At 36.8% G+C, this 21,169-nt stretch overlaps 4 protein-coding genes across 8 annotated transcripts in view; 2 read left to right on the top strand and 2 right to left on the bottom strand.

Moving 5' to 3' along the window:
* LOC111448428 (E3 ubiquitin-protein ligase RZFP34-like) overlaps positions 1 to 2,802 on the top strand; it is a 3,665-nt gene extending 863 nt beyond the window's left edge. Inside the window, exons 3-12 of the mRNA XM_023088011.1 lie at positions 77 to 136; positions 826 to 858; positions 958 to 1,035; positions 1,124 to 1,167; positions 1,242 to 1,282; positions 1,386 to 1,468; positions 1,565 to 1,656; positions 1,820 to 1,889; positions 1,997 to 2,038; positions 2,248 to 2,802. Of these exons, the coding sequence (XP_022943779.1) occupies positions 77 to 136; positions 826 to 858; positions 958 to 1,035; positions 1,124 to 1,167; positions 1,242 to 1,282; positions 1,386 to 1,468; positions 1,565 to 1,656; positions 1,820 to 1,889; positions 1,997 to 2,038; positions 2,248 to 2,409 (705 nt within the window). The 3' untranslated portion in view covers positions 2,410 to 2,802. The remainder of the gene's footprint in view (positions 1 to 76; positions 137 to 825; positions 859 to 957; positions 1,036 to 1,123; positions 1,168 to 1,241; positions 1,283 to 1,385; positions 1,469 to 1,564; positions 1,657 to 1,819; positions 1,890 to 1,996; positions 2,039 to 2,247) is intronic.
* An 862-nt stretch (positions 2,803 to 3,664) lies between these two features.
* On the bottom strand, positions 3,665 to 8,343 carry LOC111448425 (protein UPSTREAM OF FLC-like). Of its 5 annotated transcripts, XM_023088004.1 has the most exons (8): positions 8,053 to 8,343; positions 7,443 to 7,734; positions 6,768 to 7,051; positions 6,633 to 6,702; positions 6,353 to 6,474; positions 5,308 to 6,166; positions 4,284 to 4,583; positions 3,665 to 4,176 (listed from the first exon to the last, which is right to left on the bottom strand). In XM_023088004.1, the coding sequence occupies exons 3-8, from the start codon at positions 6,955 to 6,957 to the stop codon at positions 4,104 to 4,106; spliced, it is 1,614 nt and encodes a 537-aa protein (XP_022943772.1). In that variant the 5' UTR covers positions 6,958 to 7,051; positions 7,443 to 7,734; positions 8,053 to 8,343; the 3' UTR covers positions 3,665 to 4,103. The 5 variants fall into 5 exon arrangements, with proteins under 5 accessions (XP_022943772.1, XP_022943774.1, XP_022943773.1 ...); XM_023088006.1 differs by lacking the exon at positions 7,443 to 7,734; XM_023088005.1 differs by lacking the exons at positions 7,443 to 7,734; positions 8,053 to 8,343 and adding an exon at positions 7,960 to 8,048.
* A 1,841-nt stretch (positions 8,344 to 10,184) lies between these two features.
* On the top strand, positions 10,185 to 16,606 carry LOC111448471 (DNA ligase 1). The gene is made up of 17 exons (XM_023088104.1): positions 10,185 to 11,227; positions 11,536 to 11,652; positions 11,890 to 11,991; positions 12,067 to 12,183; positions 12,413 to 12,643; positions 12,728 to 12,822; positions 13,024 to 13,111; positions 13,600 to 13,731; positions 14,294 to 14,406; positions 14,530 to 14,631; positions 14,718 to 14,779; positions 14,974 to 15,045; positions 15,148 to 15,221; positions 15,310 to 15,366; positions 15,690 to 15,767; positions 15,875 to 15,952; positions 16,184 to 16,606. Exons 1-17 carry the CDS (start codon positions 10,400 to 10,402, stop codon positions 16,250 to 16,252), a joined length of 2,415 nt encoding a protein of 804 aa, XP_022943872.1. The 5' UTR covers positions 10,185 to 10,399; the 3' UTR covers positions 16,253 to 16,606.
* Positions 16,607 to 17,325: 719 nt separating this feature from the next.
* LOC111448472 lies at positions 17,326 to 18,619 on the bottom strand. The gene is made up of 2 exons (XM_023088105.1): positions 18,436 to 18,619; positions 17,326 to 18,340 (listed from the first exon to the last, which is right to left on the bottom strand). The coding sequence occupies exons 1-2, from the start codon at positions 18,487 to 18,489 to the stop codon at positions 17,657 to 17,659; spliced, it is 738 nt and encodes a 245-aa protein (XP_022943873.1). The 5' UTR covers positions 18,490 to 18,619; the 3' UTR covers positions 17,326 to 17,656.
* Between the last annotated feature and the right edge of the window lie 2,550 nt (positions 18,620 to 21,169).

Raw genomic sequence — 21,169 nt, forward strand, 5'->3', positions numbered from 1 at the left:
TTTTTTTTTTTTTTTTTTTTTTTTGGTAATTGATTTTGGTGTTAAGGCTTTTCTTCCATCTTCTTGCTTCGATCAGAACTCCCTTGAATTGGAAACTCTTGACTCACATGACGTTCCTCGCCATCAAGTTCAGAAGGTTTGCATTCTTCTAATTTTGTGTTCCAGAAAAGTTTTTGTTACATTGTGTTTGTTTCATTACAAATTTGTGGAAACATTTGAATTTGTAGCTAATATTTTCAAAACTTGGGAGTACACAACAAACACGAAGAAACTCATATAAGGAAATTAGTGTTCATAAGCTTGATTTTAAAAACAAAAAAACCAAATAACGACCTCTTAAGTTCCTCTCTTTCTTCTTTTCTGATCATAAATGATGAACTGGTAATCTTGAAGGAAACAGTGGAATTCCAGACCCGATCTAGATTTGATTGCTTTGAAATTTTAAGTGATACGATCTGCAGTAGATGATATACTATAGCTCCTTAATCAATCTGAATTGGGGAAACTTGAAAAGGCGACTTTTATTTCGGTGGGTGGAGGTTTTTCTTTTTTTAGCATTATTGGACTTTACGAAAAGCTTGAACAAGACTTAACGAAGATGGTATTTCCATAAAACCACGGCTTAACTCTGAAGCAAACCTGATGCTTTTATTCAATCAAAAAAGCACAACTATAAAGTTTCACCAGTTGTGCATGGTGCCTTTATGAGTCTTTGTGCCTTTTGTATAAACTCAAAAAGTAATCCATTTTAACATTGTTTAAGCTAGTTTGGATTACTTGACGAAAGTGTTGAATTCACATGTTCTCTTTTATTGCACCTTGCAGGTTATCTGTTCCTTGTGTGATACAGAACAAGATGTGAGTTCCTTGAGAGCGACACTGTAATTAAAACATATTGAGAAACATAACTTCAAATGGGTGTAATTACCTTGCTGAATTCCTTTTTGTTTCAAACAGGTTCAGCAGTACTGCATGAACTGTGGAGTCTGTTTTGGGAAGTACTTCTGCAGCATATGCAAATTCTTCGATGATGACGTGAGTTAACTCGATGGAGAAACGTTTTCATAGTCAGTTTCTGATGCTGTGTTTGATTTCTAATCGCTTCAGTTTGTTCCCTTTTCAGGTTTCAAAGAACCAATACCACTGTGATGAATGTGGAATCTGCAGGTATAAGTTTTTGAAGCTTTTCTTTAATCTTTTGGTTACGCTTTTCAATATGTTATCTTAATTCTATTTTGCAGGACTGGGGGGAAGGAAAATTTCTTCCACTGTAAGACATGTGGTGAGTGAGAGACAAAACTCAAACTCAAACTCAAACTCAAGCCTGTAATAGCTAGAAAACAGTTACAAAACTTACTTTTGTGTTCTTGCAATGTTTGTCGTAGGATGTTGTTATTCGAAATTAATGAAAGACGGGCATCGTTGCATCGAAAGAGCAATGCATCATAGCTGCCCTGTCTGCTTTGAGGTAAGGAAAACCAATGCACAACTATCTTATGTTAATGCCTGCCTATTGGTTGAATGAACATTACTCGTTTTGATATGTCCGAATTCTTCAATGCAGTTTCTATTTGACACAACAAAAGACATCAGTGTCTTACCTTGTGGCCACACCATGCATTTGAAATGTGCTAAAGAGATGGAGTCACATTTCCAGTAAGTACATCACATTTGAAATGCTTATATTAGTCTTTTCACTCGATCTTGTTTGAAATGAAGCAGGTGCGAGGTCAATAAGTTATTTTCATTTATGATTGTGTAGAATATGTTCCTGATTTATATAAGTTGCTACAATGTGGTTCTTTTATCGTTCGTCCAGGTACTCTTGCCCTGTATGCTCAAAGTCAATCTGTGACATGTCTAGGTTGTGGGCAAAGCTTGATACAGTGGTAATCAGATCATATTACTCTTCCTTTTCTTAATCTCCCCGAACAATAATGTGAACTGAATTCATTCATCAAGTTCTTGATTTCTTTTTCTCAAACTATGAATGCAGATTGCTTCAACACCGATGCCTGATATGTACAAAAACAAGAAGGTAAATACCCTTTCAACAATGTTTTCGGCTCTCTGGTCTTAATTTCCTGCTTGTTCTTAAGAGATTTGAAGAATAAAACGGATGCCCCTTTCTTGGATCTTTATGCAAACGGAGAGAAGGCAGTTATAAATCTTAGAGTATTTGAATAGTTGAATTTACTATAACCCATCAACTTAAGTTATCATATCGTTATGCATACACCTACGCAGGTGTGGATTCTATGTAATGACTGTGGTGCAGAAGGTGAAGTTCAATTCCATGTGATAGCTCATAAATGCTTGGACTGCAAGTCCTACAACACCAAACAGACAATAGGAAGAGGACCTCCTGCTTCTTGCTCATCGACAGCTGTGACCGAGATAGTGAGATAAACTTTCCTGCCAAAAGAAGTTTTAAGAGGCGAAATTCTTGGTCTTGCTCGCCACATTATGGTTATCTTATCATAATCATAATAAGACTATTGCACCAAGTAAGCTTGGGTCAAATGGTTCTCAAGACTAGAATGGGATCGCGCTACCAAATGTCACCGTTCCTCATGGCATGTGTATATAAGTAAATTTGGATGGATTATGTGGTTTTAAGGTTCTATTTGGCTGCTCGTTCCAATATTTGGTGGTGCTGTTCTCTTTTAGTTTTTAGCAGTTTACGTCCGAGTGTCCTAAACAAAACCATTGAGTAGTCACAATCCAAAATGTGCATCACAAAGTAGTGATTCTCGATCACATCTTTGAAAAATCATAAAAAGTTCACAGCAAAAACTTTGAAGACATGAAATAGTGACAAGATCATTGTGATTTGCTTTTTTAGCGTCTCGAGTAAGTTCAACGGCCCAAACCTACTCCTAGCAGATATTGTCCATTTTGGCCCGTTACATATCATCACCGTCACCCTATCTAACCTAACGATTTTAAAACATATCTATTAGAGAGAGTTTTCCACACTCTTGTAAATAATGTTTCATTATCCTCTCTAATCGATATGAGATCTTATATCAAAATTTGTGAGTTATTTATCGGAAAAAAAAAAACGAAATACTAAAAACAGCATCATCATTATCTTGATGGTGATCTCTTCCTTTGAGAAATCAACCAGAGAGCACTAAAATCACAAGATGCATATAAAGGTGAATCATTTATTATATCTACCCCACAAAAAAAGAAAACAATTCCAACTTTCTCCTTCTCTCTCCAACATCTTCATTATTGTCAAGAAAAAAAGGACTGTGTGTTGAGAAGACAGAGACTCTAATAAAGATCAACTCAAAACACAAGATTTGAAATTTTAACATTAAAAATGTAGACTTTAAGCTAAAAAGGGTGTGCTGTATGGTGCAAGCCCCGTTATCCTGACATGCCTGTCTTTTTGCTTTGAATGAGAGCCCCAAGTATTCTGCATTTAAATCTGTGCCCAAATAATGCATCTTTTTGCCTCTAAGTTTGGACCTTCCAGAGAAACAGCAGAATCTACTCACACCCTCTCTTCTCAGCTTAAATTTGGACCTTACCCCCACGCTTTCCAAGGCTTCTTCTGGATAAAGATGCATTAAATTTTGCCCAAACACTCTAAAGGAGCATCTCTTAGAATGACCAAACTTAGGCTTTTGAGAACCATGTCTAATCTCACTTTGAAGACAGCGAACCCATGTTTCTTTTAATATCCTCAGCAGAAAAATGAAGAAAAAAGGGACCATGACCCATTTCATTCAAACAAAAGGCAACTATTTACAGGCATTTTATTCCTAGCTTTTTTTTGTTAGACTCTCTGTCTGCAGAAACTATTCTAAAGCTAAAGAAGGAATCATAAAAAGAAGTGATTGTAACTGTAGTTTAAAGGAAAGTTACAATTTTGTCATTTGATATTAGCTGACCTGACAAGCAAAAGGCAACCAGCCCTAAAGATCTCTGAGTTGGTCCACCGCCAAACGCCGGGCACCTCAAGCTGAATGATGGTGGTTTTAGCCTTTTTACACTCGAGAGATATGCAGGATCATCAAGGACCCACCCACAAGTTATCAATATCAATAGAATTCGATGAAGATCTGATCAAAAGTAAGATCTAGCGTGCTTTAGGTACTGCTAACATCCGTGCTGTTGCAAGTTGATTTAGACCAGATTATAACCCGAGCTCCTGAAGCAAGCCTGTGAAACAAGAATTGAACTAAATGTCAACAAAGATTCACAGAAATAGTGGCTAAATAGTGTGCCACCTTGAGAGTCTATTATGAAAATTGCACGTCTGAACTCAACTTTCTTCGATCTTGATCACGTCCTCTTCCTCTTCTCGAAAGGAATCTAGCCTCTTACACTGTTTCCTCGTGGAGCAAGGCTCTGTAATCCTTTTACTGCTGTCAGTGGAGGCAGTGGGGCTTGTGGTCTGAGAGCTATCGACTCCATTAGAATTTCTTGGTCCATCAGAAGTAGGAGATTTCATTGGCTCATTTCGTGGCTGCTTGCTTAGTGAAGCTTTAATAGCCCGTGGAATGCACTTTGAGCGGCCAGAGGTCGACCCATCCTTGTCTTCAGTTGAACTCAATTGCTTACATGTCCTACAGTATTGGCTTATGGTAAGTTATTAACTAGCTGAAACTGCAGGCATTATGAAGAATAACCACAAAACATGAAGTACAAACATGTATTTGAAAGATAAGAAAGGTTCACATTCTATTGTGGCAGGCATAAATGGTAGGTTCTTTTTAACAGTGGGATCTTAATCATCAAACAGAGATCAAGCTTCAAAGGATCTTCTTACATAAACATGAGAAACAGGGTAAAACGAGTAACAGTAAGAAGACACGAGAATTTTCCCCTATAAGCATTACTATGCATGAGTTCAAAATACAAAAGAACATGATAGAAATGCTGGTTCGCCAATCACGGCCAGCCAAATGGCATAATCTCTAATCAAGCTTAAGGCAGCGTAAACATGTAGCATGGGAACTTTATAACTTCTTAACTTCCTATGCAACTAGGCAAAGAAAATTAACCGGCAGAATATAGCACAGGCATAGATCAAGGGTTCCATCAATTTAAACAAGGAATGGCCTTCAGCATGTTAAAGGTGGTGTACACTGGATAATTAGATCCCCCATCCGCTAAAATCGTGATAACAGTTTTATTTTATCAATTATGTCACTGCCTTAATCGAAAAAGCTTGATCACTGGGCACAAAATATATGAGGAGAATTGAAGACATACAAAAATGGATATATAGCTTCAAATTTGTGGATGTTAGAACATTTCATTGGTAGAGTATATGTAGATAAAAAGAACCTGTCGGCATTGTACGAAGATGATCGTTTTAGAGTTGTAAGCCCGTCCCCTTGCAGCATTTTAGTCTCAATCAAGCTACCACTGAAGTATTCCTTGTCTTCCAACCTCAAACCCATCATCCTATGATTCTCAGACAGGCAGTTGAGTTCTCCCAACATCACTGTAGTAGAGAATAATGGGGAGGGAAATTTGGAGTGAGAAAACCTTGGTTTGTAGGATGGAATGAGTCCAAAACTGTGATCCTTTACTGATATTGATCCACACGAGATGAGCTGCATTAACACATTCGTAGCCTTGAGTCTTGCATTGGTTGGCATCCGAATTTCTTCTTCTTCAACAATCCTAAAACTGTTGACTTTACTAGCATCGGCTCGGATAAGAGACTCTAAAGTTTCAGTCTTCTCTCCTGAAGAGGAAGCACTAGAGGACAATGGAGGTGGAGAAACTGACTCCGGAGGGGCATTATAGTTTTTCTTTTGATTTGAAGCATCATTGTCCGGATCTAGGGACCCATCATCTGTTGAAACTCCCCTTGTACAAGTTTCTCGAGTTTTAGGTCTGCTAATATTTTCCTCAGTCTGAGTGGATGCATCAGACAAGCCATCAGTCTTGTACACCTTGTATTCTGTCAAGCTGAGACAACCACCCCATGAACTCTTTCCACCTCCAGAATCAGGAGACATGCCTGATGAACCAGGTCGAAGGACAGACAACGAAAGGTCATCGACTTGAGAATTTTTCATTTCTTTTCCATTCATGCTTGAGGATGATGAAGAATCATCCTGACTCTGGGAAGATGCTGGATCAGGTAATTGCTTCAGTGGCTGAATACTCACATTGCCGATGGAACTGAAAGGGTCTGTGAGAACATATCCAACTTTCAAATTCTTTTTCATTACTTCTTTGCCACAAGAAGCAGACCGAAATGATCACCGTATAGTTCTTTCCCAGTTTAGTTTTTCAAGTTACGTCAAATGTGCATTTAAACCGCCTATTAAGAGTTCAAAACTTTATATGGCATTGTTTTTTTTTTTTTTTAACTAACCTTTACTAGAAGTGAGCTCTTCAAACAGCTCGGAGCCTTTGAGAACATACTCATTTCCATGGGCCGGAAGAATTAGGTCATCTTCGCAGAGATCATGCCAAACAAATCCATTCTTGTAGCTTCTGCATAATTAGGCCAACAGAATACATTGTTTGAATAATTCTACGTTACAACATAATAGAAACTTCAAAATCTGAGAGTTTTCTGATTATTACTCACCAACATTTATCAGCATCCAAAGAGATGCGAAAGAAAAACATAAAGATTGTAAATAATTTACCTCTTACAAGACCAAGAGTACAGGGTAGCCATGCCTCTTCCTCTGAGAACGTTAAGCCTGTTAATCACATCTGGGGAAAAAAAACCATTTTAAAGCATATCAATTCGTTGGGAGAGGAGAGGGAGGGGGTTATACCTCTCAAGAACAGTCCCTCGTGGGATGAGAGTGGAACTTCCATGAAATGAGGATGCTCGAGCTGCCTGTTTCTGCATAGATAGTAAATCACAGGCACCTTCCGCGTCTGTTGGTATTTGGGCGATTTCTCAGTCCACACCTTAGCTCTCTCGGGACTCAGTTGGTTGTATTTCTTCATTCTCGTCTCCATGGCACCTCAATATTCATCAATCCCTCGTCAAAGCGACTACCAATCGATCAGATTCTGGGATTTCAGCTTCCTTAGGAATAGTGTCGCAGAAGCCCTGTAAGAAACAAGTCAGCCTCAGATGCGTGAAGAAGAGGGCTTTATGAATACAAATGGCAGGACAAATTAGAAAAAGTAAATGCCAGATCTGAGAACAGAGGAAGAACAAACTCCAACTATAGTGCAGCCAGAGTGAAAAATGGCCAATCATAAGGAAGAAAATTAAGAAACATTGTAGTCAAAAGAACAGGAACAGAGCTAGATTGACGAAGAAGAAGAAGAAAGAAAGCTCGCCCGCGTTTATTGCTCAATGGTACAGAGACAGCACGTTAATAGAAGCATTGGAAAGTTGGGATCATATCAGACGTCGACTTTACAGAAAGAGAGAGAGAGACGTAGTGACATGGGTCTGAGAGGGACACGACGGAAACGAAACCAGAAGCTCTTACCCCTCCTCATTTTCTGGAATCTTCCCTTTTTGCTTCTTTTCTTACGTTCCCTTTCTCTTTTTTGGCTGATTCTGCGGAACGCCATGAGGGAGCTACCTAAGCTTGCCTAGTTGCCTCTTCTTAATCATAATATCGCTTCAAGGGGAAAAAAAAAACCAAAATCTACTCATTGTTCTGTACAAGTGCCACTCCACCACCGTCAAAACTATTACAGGAGTTGACTGTTAAGAGTGAAGAAATTGAACTCCGTGACCAAAAGTACACTTTTGAAAGTTAACTGTTCTGTTTGTACCTATGGATCCCAAACGAAAATGATGAGTTTTTCTATGCAAGTTACAAAAAATGATCATTTGGGTATGGATGTACGGGTGAAACACCCCAAATTCTTCAATCTAAAGGCTTGCATTACCAAAACAATGATTTAAAAACTATACAGAACCCACTTGGCTGAAAAATCACAGAAAAAATTATCATGAAATACGTCGGGGCATTTTTACAAACAGGTAGAGTGCATCACCTTACTCGAAAGGAAAAAAGAACAGGAAGAACAACGAACCCAGATGGAGAAGCGCAAATCGAGTCACTGAATGATTCTATAAGCAAAGCTTACCCAACACAACAGCTGGACATAATGGAATAATTGTCAGGAAAAAAAGGTACGCCGACGAAAAAAGCATGGCGGATACGACAGGGAGCAAGATCGCCTTGAATCTGGTTGCTCCCTTTCCTCCAAGGAACCAACCTTCTTCTAGATTGGCCTCATTAAATACTGCACACAATCGTGGGTCATCCCATTCTGCTGTCTCTTGAAAGCTTCATTGCCGCTTGGTCTGGAAATTCTCCGATCCCCGCCATCCATTGATCAACCAAAGAATGACTAAAAAAACCCACTAATTGATTCGACGGAAAATTTGAAATTGAATTATAAACTAAAAAATTTGTTTTGGATTATATGATATTTATATAAAATTATTCAATTTACTCGAAAGCATGCGCTTGTCCAGCTTCAAACATTTATGAGCCGAAACGACAAGCCACGTGGCCCATAGTGCTCTTAAATTACATTTAACTCCCTGCTCTTCTCATATTTATATTATAATAATTGATTAATCTAATAATCTTTGTTCATTTTTCCTCGTTTCTCCACCGTTGATTAAAATGAAGGATGCTTATGATGTGAGCTCAAGATTAAACTATGTTTTTACCCTAACACTTACTACGGTAAACTATTAATATTACAATTTAACCAGAATAAAATTGACGACCAACTGTCTATTGAGTGGATTAAGCTGTCATAATTTTTTTTATTTAAAAAAAAATTATTTATACACGTTCAAATATTAAATATTTACAAGTCGCAACACATTAATAATATCGGTCGTAAACATTAAACCTTCTAAGTATTTTAAAAAGTATGGTAATGTTGGATTGAGCTGTAATTTTATTTCGAGTTGTCAGATAAAAAAATGTTAACTTATAAACCGAACAAAATTTTTAATTTTTCTTTTAATAATCAACTTTAACCCCAAATGGGAAAGAAAAATTATATGTTTTATTTAAAAAAAAATCATTTATATTTAATAAAATAATTGAGGAAAAAAAAAACAAAACAAAATAAAGTGGGGGGCCTTATTTAATTTTGTCTATTAGGTAAAAGTCCATAAAAAATAGGTCGTGAAGGGATACATGCACGTTAATCAGTGTCCAGAAATTTGTAGGACAGTTGACTATGCCCTTTAAATAACGGACAGTGTCTAATGGACCAGTTTTTGTTTGAATATATAGCTTTATGCTGCTGTACCATACTCTTCTGGCCTTTAATTAGCTTTTTTTTTTTCTTTTAAAAAATTATTTATTCGTTCTTAAATCAAAATCAAATTTATAAATTTTTAAAAAGTTATGCTTTTTTAATAAAAATAAAGTTTCACGGCTAATTTAGAAAATCGAATATTCTCTCCACTGGTACGAAGCCTCTTAAACTGAGGCTTTTTGGGAGTCGTATTGTTATTAATTTAAATTTTAAAATTTCATTAATTTAAATCTTTTTTATATTTATTCAAAATTTACTAAATTCAAATTTTATTTTAATTTTTAAAAACTAAATCATTTTATTATTCGATTGGTAGCAAAAGGCTGTTAAAAAAATATTATATATAAAAAAAAGAATGTTTCTTGTCATTAATCATTATATGTATTATATTTTATTATTTGTGTTTCTGGTCTCGACAGTTGGGCGCTACGGTTAATAATAGAGGCATCTTGGCCGGTCCCTTCACTGCTTTTTGGGACAGTTTTATTTAAATTATTTATTTTAATTATTCATTTGACAGCTTGGAGCCTTTACTCTCTTTTTCTATTATTTATTTTGTTTCTGTAAATTTTTAAGATTCTTTTTTTATTAATTTTGTGCTAATTATTTCCGTCTAAGAATAAATTTATTTATTAACTATTTAATTATCCATATCCAAATTTTGAAAATGTTAAATTTTATTTATTAAGTTAATTATATATCGATTATCTAAAATTATGAATTTTTCAGAGCTATTTTAATCGCTAAATTGGTCATTAATTGGGCTTCATATGTTGTTTGGCGTCTAAAGCGAAATTAATTTCAGCCCAATTTCCTGAAATTAATTCGGCCCATTTATGGTATTGGATGGGCCAAATCCGGCCCATCATCTCCCATCAGAGTATCGATAAAGGCCGGAATAAGCGAGTTGTTCAAACTCCGACACAGTTGGAAGAGATCAAAATTGAACCTGAAATGGGTAATTAATCATTCAAAGAAAATCAAACTCGCGGCGTTGATCGTAGTTAACAATTACAGTCCGATCAAAACCCAAAACCCAAAACCCTTCCCGCCATTTCTCAGTTCTTCCCGTCCGGCAGCTGTGTTCTGCTTCCTCTGCATTTACTCTCTCTGAAATCGTTCATACTCATTTTAGTACCTACAATTGATGCTTTCTCTGCGTTCATGCTACTGTTTACGCCCCATTACATTGCCTCATCCCCAATTCAAGAAACTCATCTTCTCCAACAAACCTCCCCCTTTCAAACCCATTTTTCAGAATTTTGTTTCAGCAATGTCTTCTCGTCCTTCTGCTTTCGATGCTCTCATGTCCGGTGCTCGGGCCGCTGCCAAGAAGAAGCCTGTAAATTCTTCTCCCAAGAAGCGTAAAGCCCTAGATTCTTTAGGCCCTCCTCCGAAACCTAACTCTTCCCTGGCTTTGGAGTCAACGCCGCCTGTTGAATCGCAGTGCGGTAGTTCAACCTCAACTTTGGATAATCATGGAGATCCTAATCCGGTTAAGTCCGAGGAAGCTGTAGATTTGGGGGAAACCAAGTTGCGTCAGGATGATGGTGGGAATTTTGGAGGCAAGATTGGGCCGGTTGCGAATAAGAAGTGCGCGTCTAGTGTTCAAGAAAGAACTGCGAAATTGAAGAGCTCTATCCCAGAGTTGAAAAAGAAGGCCAAGGATTTCAACTCGAAAACATTTGCATGTTGGAATGAGGGCGAACGGGTTCCATTTTTGTTTCTGTGTTTGGGGTTTGATATGATTTCGGAGGAGTCTAGTAGGATTACTATCACCGATATCGTCTGCAACATGTTGAGGACCGTCATGGATACTACACCCGACGACTTGGTAGCCACTGTGTATCTTTTGGCGAATAAGATTGCTCCCGCGCACGAAGGGCTCGAGTTGGGTATTGGGGATGCTTCTATTATCAAAGCTCTTTCTGAGGCATTTGGGAGGACAGAGGCACAGGTTAAAAAACAGTACAAGGTAAGGTGCCTTTTGAACTCATCCTTTAAATTGTGACAACAATCTGTTTCTTCATAGTCTTGGTTTAATTTTCATTTTAATGTGCTTCACAGAGTTTGTAATTGCAAAATAATGGATGATAAAGGCCCCTTTTTTTCTTTCATTAGTACTAAAATGTTTTCAGGATGTGGGCTGCACAAGGGTATTATCAAGAATTTCACAATTAATTGATACCCGGTGTATTAGGAATTTGTCGCTGGGTTCTATTTGAGCAACGAACATACTATAATTAATGTCTCAGTTGTTTGCTTCCCTTGTTTATTTGACAGGAATTGGGAGATTTAGGTCTTGTTGCCAAAGCGAGCCGTTCGTCACAATCCATGATGCGAAAGCCTGATGCTTTAACTATTACCAAAGTATTTGACTCATTTCGGCTGATCGCTAAGGTGTGTTAGGCTCGTGCTTTCAGTTGCTTACTGCATAACCAGTAAACTAGGTTGTGGTTAGTTTGAGTGTGAACTATCAAGGAGTGGAGTTACTACAAAATTTCTAATACTATGGCATTCTTTTGATTATATAAACGTGGGGCCTGGGATTTCGTCTATGGTGCGCTGTACAATTTGTGGTGATAAAGTCATATTTATGTTGAAGATTTCCTTTTCAACGTTTTTGAATTATTCTAGGAATCTGGCAAGGATAGTCAGGAGAAGAAAAAGAACCATATCAAGTCACTGCTTGTTGCTGCCACTGACTGCGAACCTTTGTATCTGATTAGATTGCTGCAGGTTATGTCTCGGGTTTGTTAGAATTAATATTGTATGTTCTTTTCTATATTGTCAATTTTCTTTCATACCATGCAGACAAAATTGCGAATTGGACTTGCTGAGCAGACTCTTTTAGCTGCATTAGGGCAAGCAGCTGTATATGCTGAAAAACATTCAACACCCCCAGCGAACGTTCAATCTCCTCTAGAAGAGGTGACTACATGTACTCGGTGTTTGTGGGAACAAATCCTTTTGTCTCATCAATATCTCTATGGATAATGTTATGATTTTATTTATGAGACTCTAAGCTATTATAATTAAGTATCACATTTTCAACTTCGTCTACACGGCTTGGTTTTACTGGTTTACATTCATAGCGCCATTTTCAGAGCTCTTAGATGTTCTTCTGAATTGGAATGTTTTAACGTTATGTTTGCATCAGGGTGCTAAGATTGTAAAGCAGGTGTATTCTGTGCTCCCTGTTTATGATAAACTTGTCCCTGCGCTTCTTAATGGTGGTGTGTGGAACCTTTCAAAAACATGCAACTTTACACCGGGAATTCCAATTGGACCTATGTTGGCAAAACCAACAAAGGGAGTCTCCGAGATCTTAAATAAATTCCAGGGTTTGGAATTTACTTGTGAATACAAATATGATGGGGAACGTGCCCAGGTGATTGAACGAACAACTTGATAAATGTGGTTTCTGCTGCTATTTACATATTTCATGTGGCATGGCTTCACTCTCCTTATGCAGATTCATTACATGGAAGATGGTTCAGTTGAGATCTACAGTCGAAATGCTGAACGGAACACTGGAAAGTTCCCTGATGTTGTTCTCACGGTATCAAGGTAGAGTGACTTGGCAGTGTGTGATTTTTCCATTTCATCCTTCATTGTATTGTTTTTCATTGATTTTTTTATTGAAACCAGTTGCAGTATGTTGGATATGTTGAAATACTTTGCTCTTGACCCTCCTGCCACCCATTTCTGCCTTCATTGTTATTCTTTAAATATTCCATTAATTTTTTTTTAATTTACTTCATTTTTCAGGATAAAGAAACCATCTGTAAGATCGTTTATTTTGGATTGTGAACTTGTTGCTTATGATCGTGGAAAACAGAAGATTTTGCCTTTTCAGGTACATTAACCTTAGTATATTTGTTATCTGGTTGTTGTCATGCGACAGGATACGTTTGTCTATGGTTTTTTCCTTTCTAATCTTATATATGGATTGGTTCCGTAATAATATCTACTTTTGGCTTTTTAATATCTTTGTGCAGCTTTTATGCCATAAAAAGTGGATTCAAAAATTCACATGAAACTACCAGAACTTGGAAGATTCAAACGACCACGCAAGAACGTCTGAAATCACTTTCTTTGCTACTAAACTATAAAAATACTTCTAACCACATTCACCATTCTCCTTTTCTAGGAACCTACGATTTTTTCCTTTTTGGTTTTCACCTTAAGTTCCGCCGCAACTAGCCATCTCAAACTTTTCTTTTCAGGGCTGTTTTAAAACTACTTTTAGTAGACATCATCTTCCTATCACATTATTCTCTTGTCATTATCTTTAACATCTAGAGTCACTGCCGAAGTACCACTGACCTCTGAACTTTGTGACAGATTCTGAGTACACGAGCTCGCAAGAACGTGGCCGTGAGCGATATTAAGGTTGAAGTGTGTGTATTTGCTTTTGATTTACTGTATCTCGATGGTCAACCACTTATTCATAAAGAACTTAGCGTTCGTCGAGAGGTAGAAATTTTGCCCTGCGTTTGTCAGTTTCAGACTCTTTCCTTCCTTCTTGTGTGCGTGTGCTTGCTCTACAACTTCTGTTGATGGTCTATACTGTTTTCTCTCTCACGTTCCTTCCTTCTCGTGTGTGCATGCATGTGTGCTGCACAATTTGCATTGATGATTATCAACATTTCAGCTTTGCTGTGTTTCTTAGCCATTTTATGCTATTTATTTACGTTTTTTTTTATATTAAGTATAGTAAGGTCATTTTTTATGACTTATTATAAGTACTGTTTCCTGTGACGTGGAACTTTCACCAATTCACTTCGCCTCACATAGTTTTAGCGTTCAAAATTATCTTTATTTGGAAGAATGCTTTTGGAGAATGAAGAACATGATTAACTGAGTAGACTGATGGATGCATGTTGTTCTCTCTTATAAAGATGTTTGCCCTTGTCTAAGATTGCAATACTGCGGTCCAAATGTATTGCAACTTGGCCATGAGATGTTCTTTAACATGCTTTGTTTTGGTGTCTGCAAATGGCTGTGCCATTTATAACTCAGGTTCTGTACTTTGCAGCATCTCTATGATTCATTTATTGAAGAAGCTGGATATTTTCAATTTGCCACAGCAATAACAACAAGCGATCTTGAGGAAATACAAAAATTCCTTGATGCATCTGTTGATCAAAGGTGTGTTACTTTTTCCTGGTTGGCCGGTCTACAAGGTTTACATTTTATCTTATTGTGTTTTCCCTTACATTCTTGAATGACTAATTTATTCTATGTGTTCTATTAACTAATCTTTGTTTGCAGTTGTGAGGGTTTAATCATCAAAACATTGAACCGGGATGCTACTTACGAGCCTTCCAAGAGGTCACTTAACTGGCTAAAACTGAAGAAGGATTACATAGACAAGTAAGTGCTTCGTGTAGTCTGTATAAATGTTGTATGATAATGTCAACTGAGCTTTATGGATGCCCATCCATGCCTGTATACTGCAGCATAGGGGATTCACTTGATCTGGTACCAATTGCTGCTTTCCATGGCCGTGGGAAGCGTACAGGTACTATAACTGGAAAGTAGTTTTAATAATAAGTTGCAATAATTGCATATTGCCATTATTTAAAATAATTAGTTTAAATCAAATGGCTCTCTCTTCCAGTAATATCCAACCTACAGGTGCACAAGCATGTATGCGTGTCACACGTGTATACGAATTTGTGTTATGTTGTTCTTATCCCTCATACATATTTCTAGGTGTCTATGGCGCATTTCTCCTTGCCTGTTATGACAATGACAATGAAGAATTTCAAAGCATTTGTAAGATTGGTAAGGATAAGGAATGCTTTAAGTTTCGTTTTCTCACTGCAACTGTCAGCGCTTGTCCAATTTTTTTTTTTCTATCTAATAATAAGTTTTGATGACTCGTAGGAACTGGTTTTTCTGAAGCAATGCTTGAGGAACGTTCTGCTAGTCTCCGTTCTAAAGTCATTCCAGAACCAAAGGTCTGTCGTCTAATTCCTATTATATGTGAGCAATAAGGTTCCCTGTATGATTCTAATTTTTAATTCAACATTTTCTTGTTAATTTCAGTCATATTATCGGTATGGAGATACAATCAATCCAGATGTTTGGTTTGAACCTACTGAGGTAAAGTTATGACTTTTTCCCCGAAATCTCATTTATGCTGTCTTTTGTTACTCCTGATGCCTCTTTTCCTCTCCTTGCTGTATGTTTGTTTTGTAAGCTCATTCCCCTTCAACGGTAGTATTTAAGGGTGGCGTGAGCTTTTACACCCCCTCTTTTTTGGTATTGTATCTGTTGTGAATTTAAGGTATTTGTTGAAAATAACATGAAAAAAAAGGCTTTGAAAGATATTTCGAAATCAACAGATTCAGTTTAGACTCACATTGCAAGTTGAATGCCACTGGAGTTCTCTTCTTATTCATCCTTTCCTAATGATCCTCTTTCAGGTTTGGGAGGTTAAAGCGGCAGACTTGACTATCAGCCCAGTTCATCGTGCAGGAGTCGGCATCGTGGATTCCAACAAGGTTGTATCTGTGTGCAAGTTTCTCTTTTTAATTTTCTCCATCATTATTCTTTAATTCTTTCTGTAGTTCCTTCTTTTTTCTAATCATTCATGATTTTTTGTTTAAAGGGAATTTCTCTTCGGTTTCCACGTCTTGTTCGTGTAAGGAAAGACAAAACTCCAGAGGAGGCCACATTGTCTGAGCAGGTGAATATTATTGCATAACCACATTGTCTGAAAGGTTTTCTGGGTGCATGCATGGAATTAATGGGAGGAAATGGCACATAAGAAGTATAAAGGGAAAACTGACGTATCCCTAATATTTAAAACATCTATAACTCTTTCAACCTCTAGGAGTATATGCTCTAGTTCCATGGTTTTCTCGTACTGTTCTTGTAAAACTTCTAACTATCTGCATACATTCCTTTTAAAAATTAGGTTGCCGACATGTATAATGCTCAGAAACTCAACCACCAAAACAATCAAGATGACAATGATGAAGACTGAGGACTGAAGTTTTAATTCTTTCGAAACGTGTTGCTCTCTTGATTTTCGAACGGATAATTATTGGCAAATTACCATGTCTGGTCATGGCGCCATGGCACGTGTCGTGTCTGCTTTGGCCTTGGGGGGTATGTTTCAGGTTCAACCGATCAGATTTTAACTGATCTCTAATATTCCTTGCAATGCATAAAATGTTTTCCTGCTGTTGAGCCAAGAGTTTCATGGGCCCACATATGTTCTCAAATCACCTTTAACAATGTAGACGAAAATGTGAAATCAATTTTTGCGTTTCTTCTATCTCGACACTTGTAGTACATAACAAATTTTTGGATATTACATGAGCTGTTTCTCGTGTCACCTTTTATCGTTATAATTGTACATTATGCTCCTTTATAGGGGACACTGGTATTGCAAATAGAAGAGTATTAAGCTCCATATGATATGCTTGTAATAATCATCGCAAGTTTATTTATGGATTTTAGTAGGCCATTCCATGATGAGCCTGGACTTTGGCTTGAGAAGATCTGTCCAAATGAAGAGAACACAACATCCATAAGCCTTGTTCCGTATGATTGTTTGATCAAAGCAGTCATGACAAGTGGCCAAGCTGGGTATACTGTGTAGTCTTCCCTGTTGACGGGGGCAGAGACAGCCCGCGCAATCACATGAGGTTATGTGGAAAATGGCCTGTTTGCTTCGTCTTCTGTAGCTATTTTTGGTCAACTAGCAGAGATTTCTGGGAAACTTTGATCTCCTTGTCCTCATTTGGTAATGCTTATGCAATTTTTAAGGGTTGGTATGGTTCTGCATATTATCTGATGACTCTTATGAATGAAACTCCTATTGGTACTTAAAACATGAGATTTTCCCCCAGATTTCAGCTGGGCAAGAACAAGAAAGCGAAGAACCAGGTCAGTCGTAGCTTCTTTGATCATGCGGACTGTCCCCATCCTTTCCCAAAGATATAGAAACTCAGATATTAGATATGAACACATGTTTTTATGCTTTTTCTTTGCGTTGTGGGGTTAATGGTTTTGTAAGTTGTGTTTTTGCTGTGTAATCTCAGACAAGCAATCAGACACGAGAAATCTCAGAATTGGAATTGCAACTTACATGGCTAAAACAATTCTGGAAGAATTTGACCCCGTTTCTCAGACGGAGTATGAAAAAGAAAGACTTCACTGAGTCAAAGTGATGACAGCAGGGGGAGGGTAGAGGGTAGAGGGTAGAGGGAGACTTCTGTTGCAGATGCCTCGAACGTAGAAGGAGAGAGTTTCTTACCTATAACACAAACCTCTGTACAAGCACTAAAATCGGCCACTAACCCAATTCTCTTTTCATCCTCATTAGCTTTTTACTAATATTAGACTATGATTATGTTTTTGCTGCTCTTTGTTCCTGTTGTGGTCAGCAGGGAGCAAGCCTTTGAGACTTCGTCTCTGTTGGAGAATCAGAGCCTTCCAAGAAAGCCCTTTTCCTGCTTCCACAGTTGGAAATCTGGCTGCTGCCATTGAAGGTGCCTAGAGAATCTCGGATCATCTGTGGCGGAGGTGTCGAAGGAATAGTCACCGGAGGAATTTCAAACGATTCAAGTGGTGGTGGTGGATGTCTCCACTCAGGCAGAGGTCCAGCTACAAGCAGTGTCTGAAGCAGAGGACCTGCTTTCATCACTGCTTCCAAAAGCTTGCCTTTTTCAGGCAATGGCTTCTCTGTAACCAAGTCCACCGCGGTGGGCAGAGCTGGAGGGAACTGTGGCGGCGGAATTGGATCAATAGCAGGAGATGAGACAATGCTTTCTTCACAATCAGACGAGGAGAAGCCATTGATGGAATCAATACCTTTCTTTGGTTCATCTTCAATGCTGGAAACTCCTGAATGTGGATCTGTTCGTTGTTGAAGTAAAAACTTCTCAATGAATAGTTTCTGAAACTTTTCATTGGCTTCATCTCTCTCTCTAATGGCTCTGCTAAAAAGATCTTTGAGATGAATCAACTGTTCATCTCTTTTTCTCAGCTCCTCTTGAACTGCAACTCTCGTCTGTTCCAGCTCCAGAGTCGCACAAAAAAGCGAATGCCTCAATTCTTCAATGTTCTGTTTCGAAGCAAAATCATCATCACAACCATAAAAATCACAAATGGAAACAAACCCAGAAGCCAATTTCTGCAAACAATTTAAGGTTTCTTTACCTTTCCTTGGAAAAAGTAAGCCCAACCCAGAAGAGCACTGCGTTGGTTCTCCATTACTGAACTCCAAAAGCTTCAGAGAGAGAAAAAGAACAGAGAGAGAGAAGGAAAGAGAGAGAGGAATGCGGTTTCAGACTGACAGTTGAAGTTCTTATAAGAAATCCATAACTGACACTGTTTTCTTTTGACAGATTTGTTGCTTTTTGTGAAGAAAAAAGAAAGCAGAAACCGCCAAGAACGTAGCAGAACCCAATTCCTGACATCCTATGATCCTATCGTCCTGTCTCCGACTCCCACAGTTGCACAAGGAACAATTCGCTAATTACAGGTTTAGAGATGAATTTACTTTTCCTAATCTCAATTAACACGTTAATCCTAACTCATCTTTGAATTTTCTCACACGTGGGCTGCGTGCCTTCAAATAAATCCAAACTGGGTTTGTTTTTATTCCTCTCTTTCTCTCAATTAATGGTTTTATCACTTTGAATCATGTAATTTGCGGACCATGAATTTTCTCATGCAATTTTTTTTATTTAATTTTAATTTTCTTAATTACTACTCTAAATTCTAATTAGGCAAATCCTACTCTATATTAGCAAAAGCCAAAAAAAAAAGGTAATGCCTCGCTCACTTTCCATGTAGTAATTTTTCAGTTTCTACTTTGACGGTATCGTATCATTTAATATTACGGTAAATCTTCTCCCTATTGTAGATTTTCGCTACCGTAAATCTTGCAGTAAAAAAAAGCTATTATAGATGATCGAATTTAAATTATAAATTTAGTCTGTGAATTTATTTAAATAGTTAAAATAAGATTAATAGAAGTGAATTATTATTTAGTTAATGGTTATGAATAGTGCACAACAACTTTAAAGAGGAAGTCGTATTATATAAACAAATGAAAGGTAATTAGGTAAGGATTGTTTAACATTTTCTTGAAATTTGAAGAGAATTTTTGTTTTTATTTGGTCTTAAAATTTAAATTTTCTTTCCTTTTGAATAATTCATTAAATCAGCGGTCTTCCATGCACACCCATTCCTTTGTCTCATTTAACCTAATTTATTTCTCTCTCCCTCTCACCTCTTACTTACCCATCCACAAAAAATTTAAAATAAAATTTAATGTCAAATCATTGAAGCTAAAAAAATATATTCAATTCAACTCGATATTTTTTCGGTATGAGTTGTGTTGAATTTTTGAAAAATGGATAATTTGGGTCCGTTTAGATTATTACTAAAATTAAGAATGTTTGACATTCATAACGATGGTTAGTGATGCATTTTGAGGATTGAGTTAGATTATAAACTTCAATCAGATTTCTCTGATCACCAATCAACTCAAAATTTCAAATTAGTTCGACGATTTTTTCGACACAACTCAACCCATATACACTTCTATCTTCATCTACTAAATTATACTCGAATTTGCAATCACGAACGTAGTTAAATTAGAAATTGAAATAATGTTTAATGCACCCATTTGTGAGTAAGGGAAAAAAACGTAGCAATAGCATGTGCAATGGGGATAGTGAGTGAAGATTGAGAGAGAGGTTAGGGGTTTCATTGTCAATGGCTCTATAATATATGCTTTTATCGAGAAACAAAGAGTCAAGAAGATAGCAACTTTGAGTGGTCAGAGAAAGAAGCTGGTAGCCAAACTTTCCCACCTACAAACCTCTTACAATTAACTACTTAAAAAAGTCTACATTCTCAGAAACCATCCCGCTTCCTTTTGACTAATTTAACGTCTTTTTAATCTAATTCAACTATTTAAGATATATATATATATTTCTCTCGAGACATCAGAGCCCTAAATCCTCCTACCCTTACAGTAGCCGAAGCCCCTAAAAAGAGCCCTATTGGATGACTGAGAGAATGAAATTAATTTGTCCGTAAGCTATAGGGGCGAGGTTGTTGGAAGTGAGCCAAAGTCGAACGACGGAAATTGGATGACCTGAAAAGTTGGGTAGGGTTTGGGCGAGCTGTGAGCTCACATACTATGAAACTAAAAAAAAAAAAAAAAAAAAAAAATTAACTTCAACAATCTCGTTTTAGACTCATATCGTTTAGTTTGATATTTATTTTTCTTTATCTTAATATATGGGATGTACGAGTAAGAAGTCAAACCTTGAGAATTATGTTCAAATTGATATATATATATATATATATATATATAATTAAAAATTTTGATTGGTTATTTTTAAAAGATAATAATTAAGAAATATATAGTTGCATTATTAAACTACCAAAATTTTAAATTATAATTACGATATGAAACATCATGAACCAAACATGTAAAAGTTCGGTAATGATAATCTTATTTATTAAAGTGGGACCCTTGATTATTATCTCTAGATTTAATTTAATTCTTATGTTTAAATCTATATATTATTAAAAAAAATATTTAAAATATATTATTGCGAGAATAATAAATAAATAAAGTAAAATATTGTAATTATAATTATATATATATATATATATAATTAATTAATATTTTCGATTATAAATGTAAGAAATTTTCGTGACGTATTCAAAAATTTTGAATTGTAATAGAAAAGTCATCTCACCGAGCATGAGTTGTACTCAATTTCGAGTTTTTTTTTAAAATAAAAATAGAAAAAATAGTGAAAAATAGAAAATATATGATTCCTCGACTTTATGTCCCATCAAGAAACGTAATTATCTGATGTGTTAATAACCAACACTGCGCTATCTAGCAAACCCCTACCAATGGCCT

The sequence above is a fragment of the Cucurbita moschata genome, unplaced genomic scaffold (assembly GCF_002738365.1).
Source record: "Cucurbita moschata cultivar Rifu unplaced genomic scaffold, Cmos_1.0 Cmo_Scf00010, whole genome shotgun sequence".
Lineage (NCBI taxonomy): Eukaryota > Viridiplantae > Streptophyta > Magnoliopsida > Cucurbitales > Cucurbitaceae > Cucurbita > Cucurbita moschata.

Coding starts and splice junctions, on each gene's coding strand:
- LOC111448425 (XM_023088006.1), bottom strand. CDS start 6,957: ATGGAGACGAGAATGAAGAAATACAACCAACTGAGTCCCGAGAGAGCT. Junction 6,703..6,767: donor CGAGGGACTGTTCTTGAGAG/GTATAACCCCCT, acceptor TTTTTTCCCCAG/ATGTGATTAACAGGCTTAAC. Junction 6,475..6,632: donor TACTCTTGGTCTTGTAAGAG/GTAAATTATTTA, acceptor CTAATTATGCAG/AAGCTACAAGAATGGATTTG.
- LOC111448471 (XM_023088104.1), top strand. CDS start 10,400: ATGCTTTCTCTGCGTTCATGCTACTGTTTACGCCCCATTACATTGCCT. Junction 14,780..14,973: donor TGGCCGTGGGAAGCGTACAG/GTACTATAACTG, acceptor ACATATTTCTAG/GTGTCTATGGCGCATTTCTC. Junction 15,046..15,147: donor TCAAAGCATTTGTAAGATTG/GTAAGGATAAGG, acceptor GATGACTCGTAG/GAACTGGTTTTTCTGAAGCA.
- LOC111448472 (XM_023088105.1), bottom strand. CDS start 18,489: ATGGAGAACCAACGCAGTGCTCTTCTGGGTTGGGCTTACTTTTTCCAA. Junction 18,341..18,435: donor CTTACTTTTTCCAAGGAAAG/GTAAAGAAACCT, acceptor GCTTCGAAACAG/AACATTGAAGAATTGAGGCA.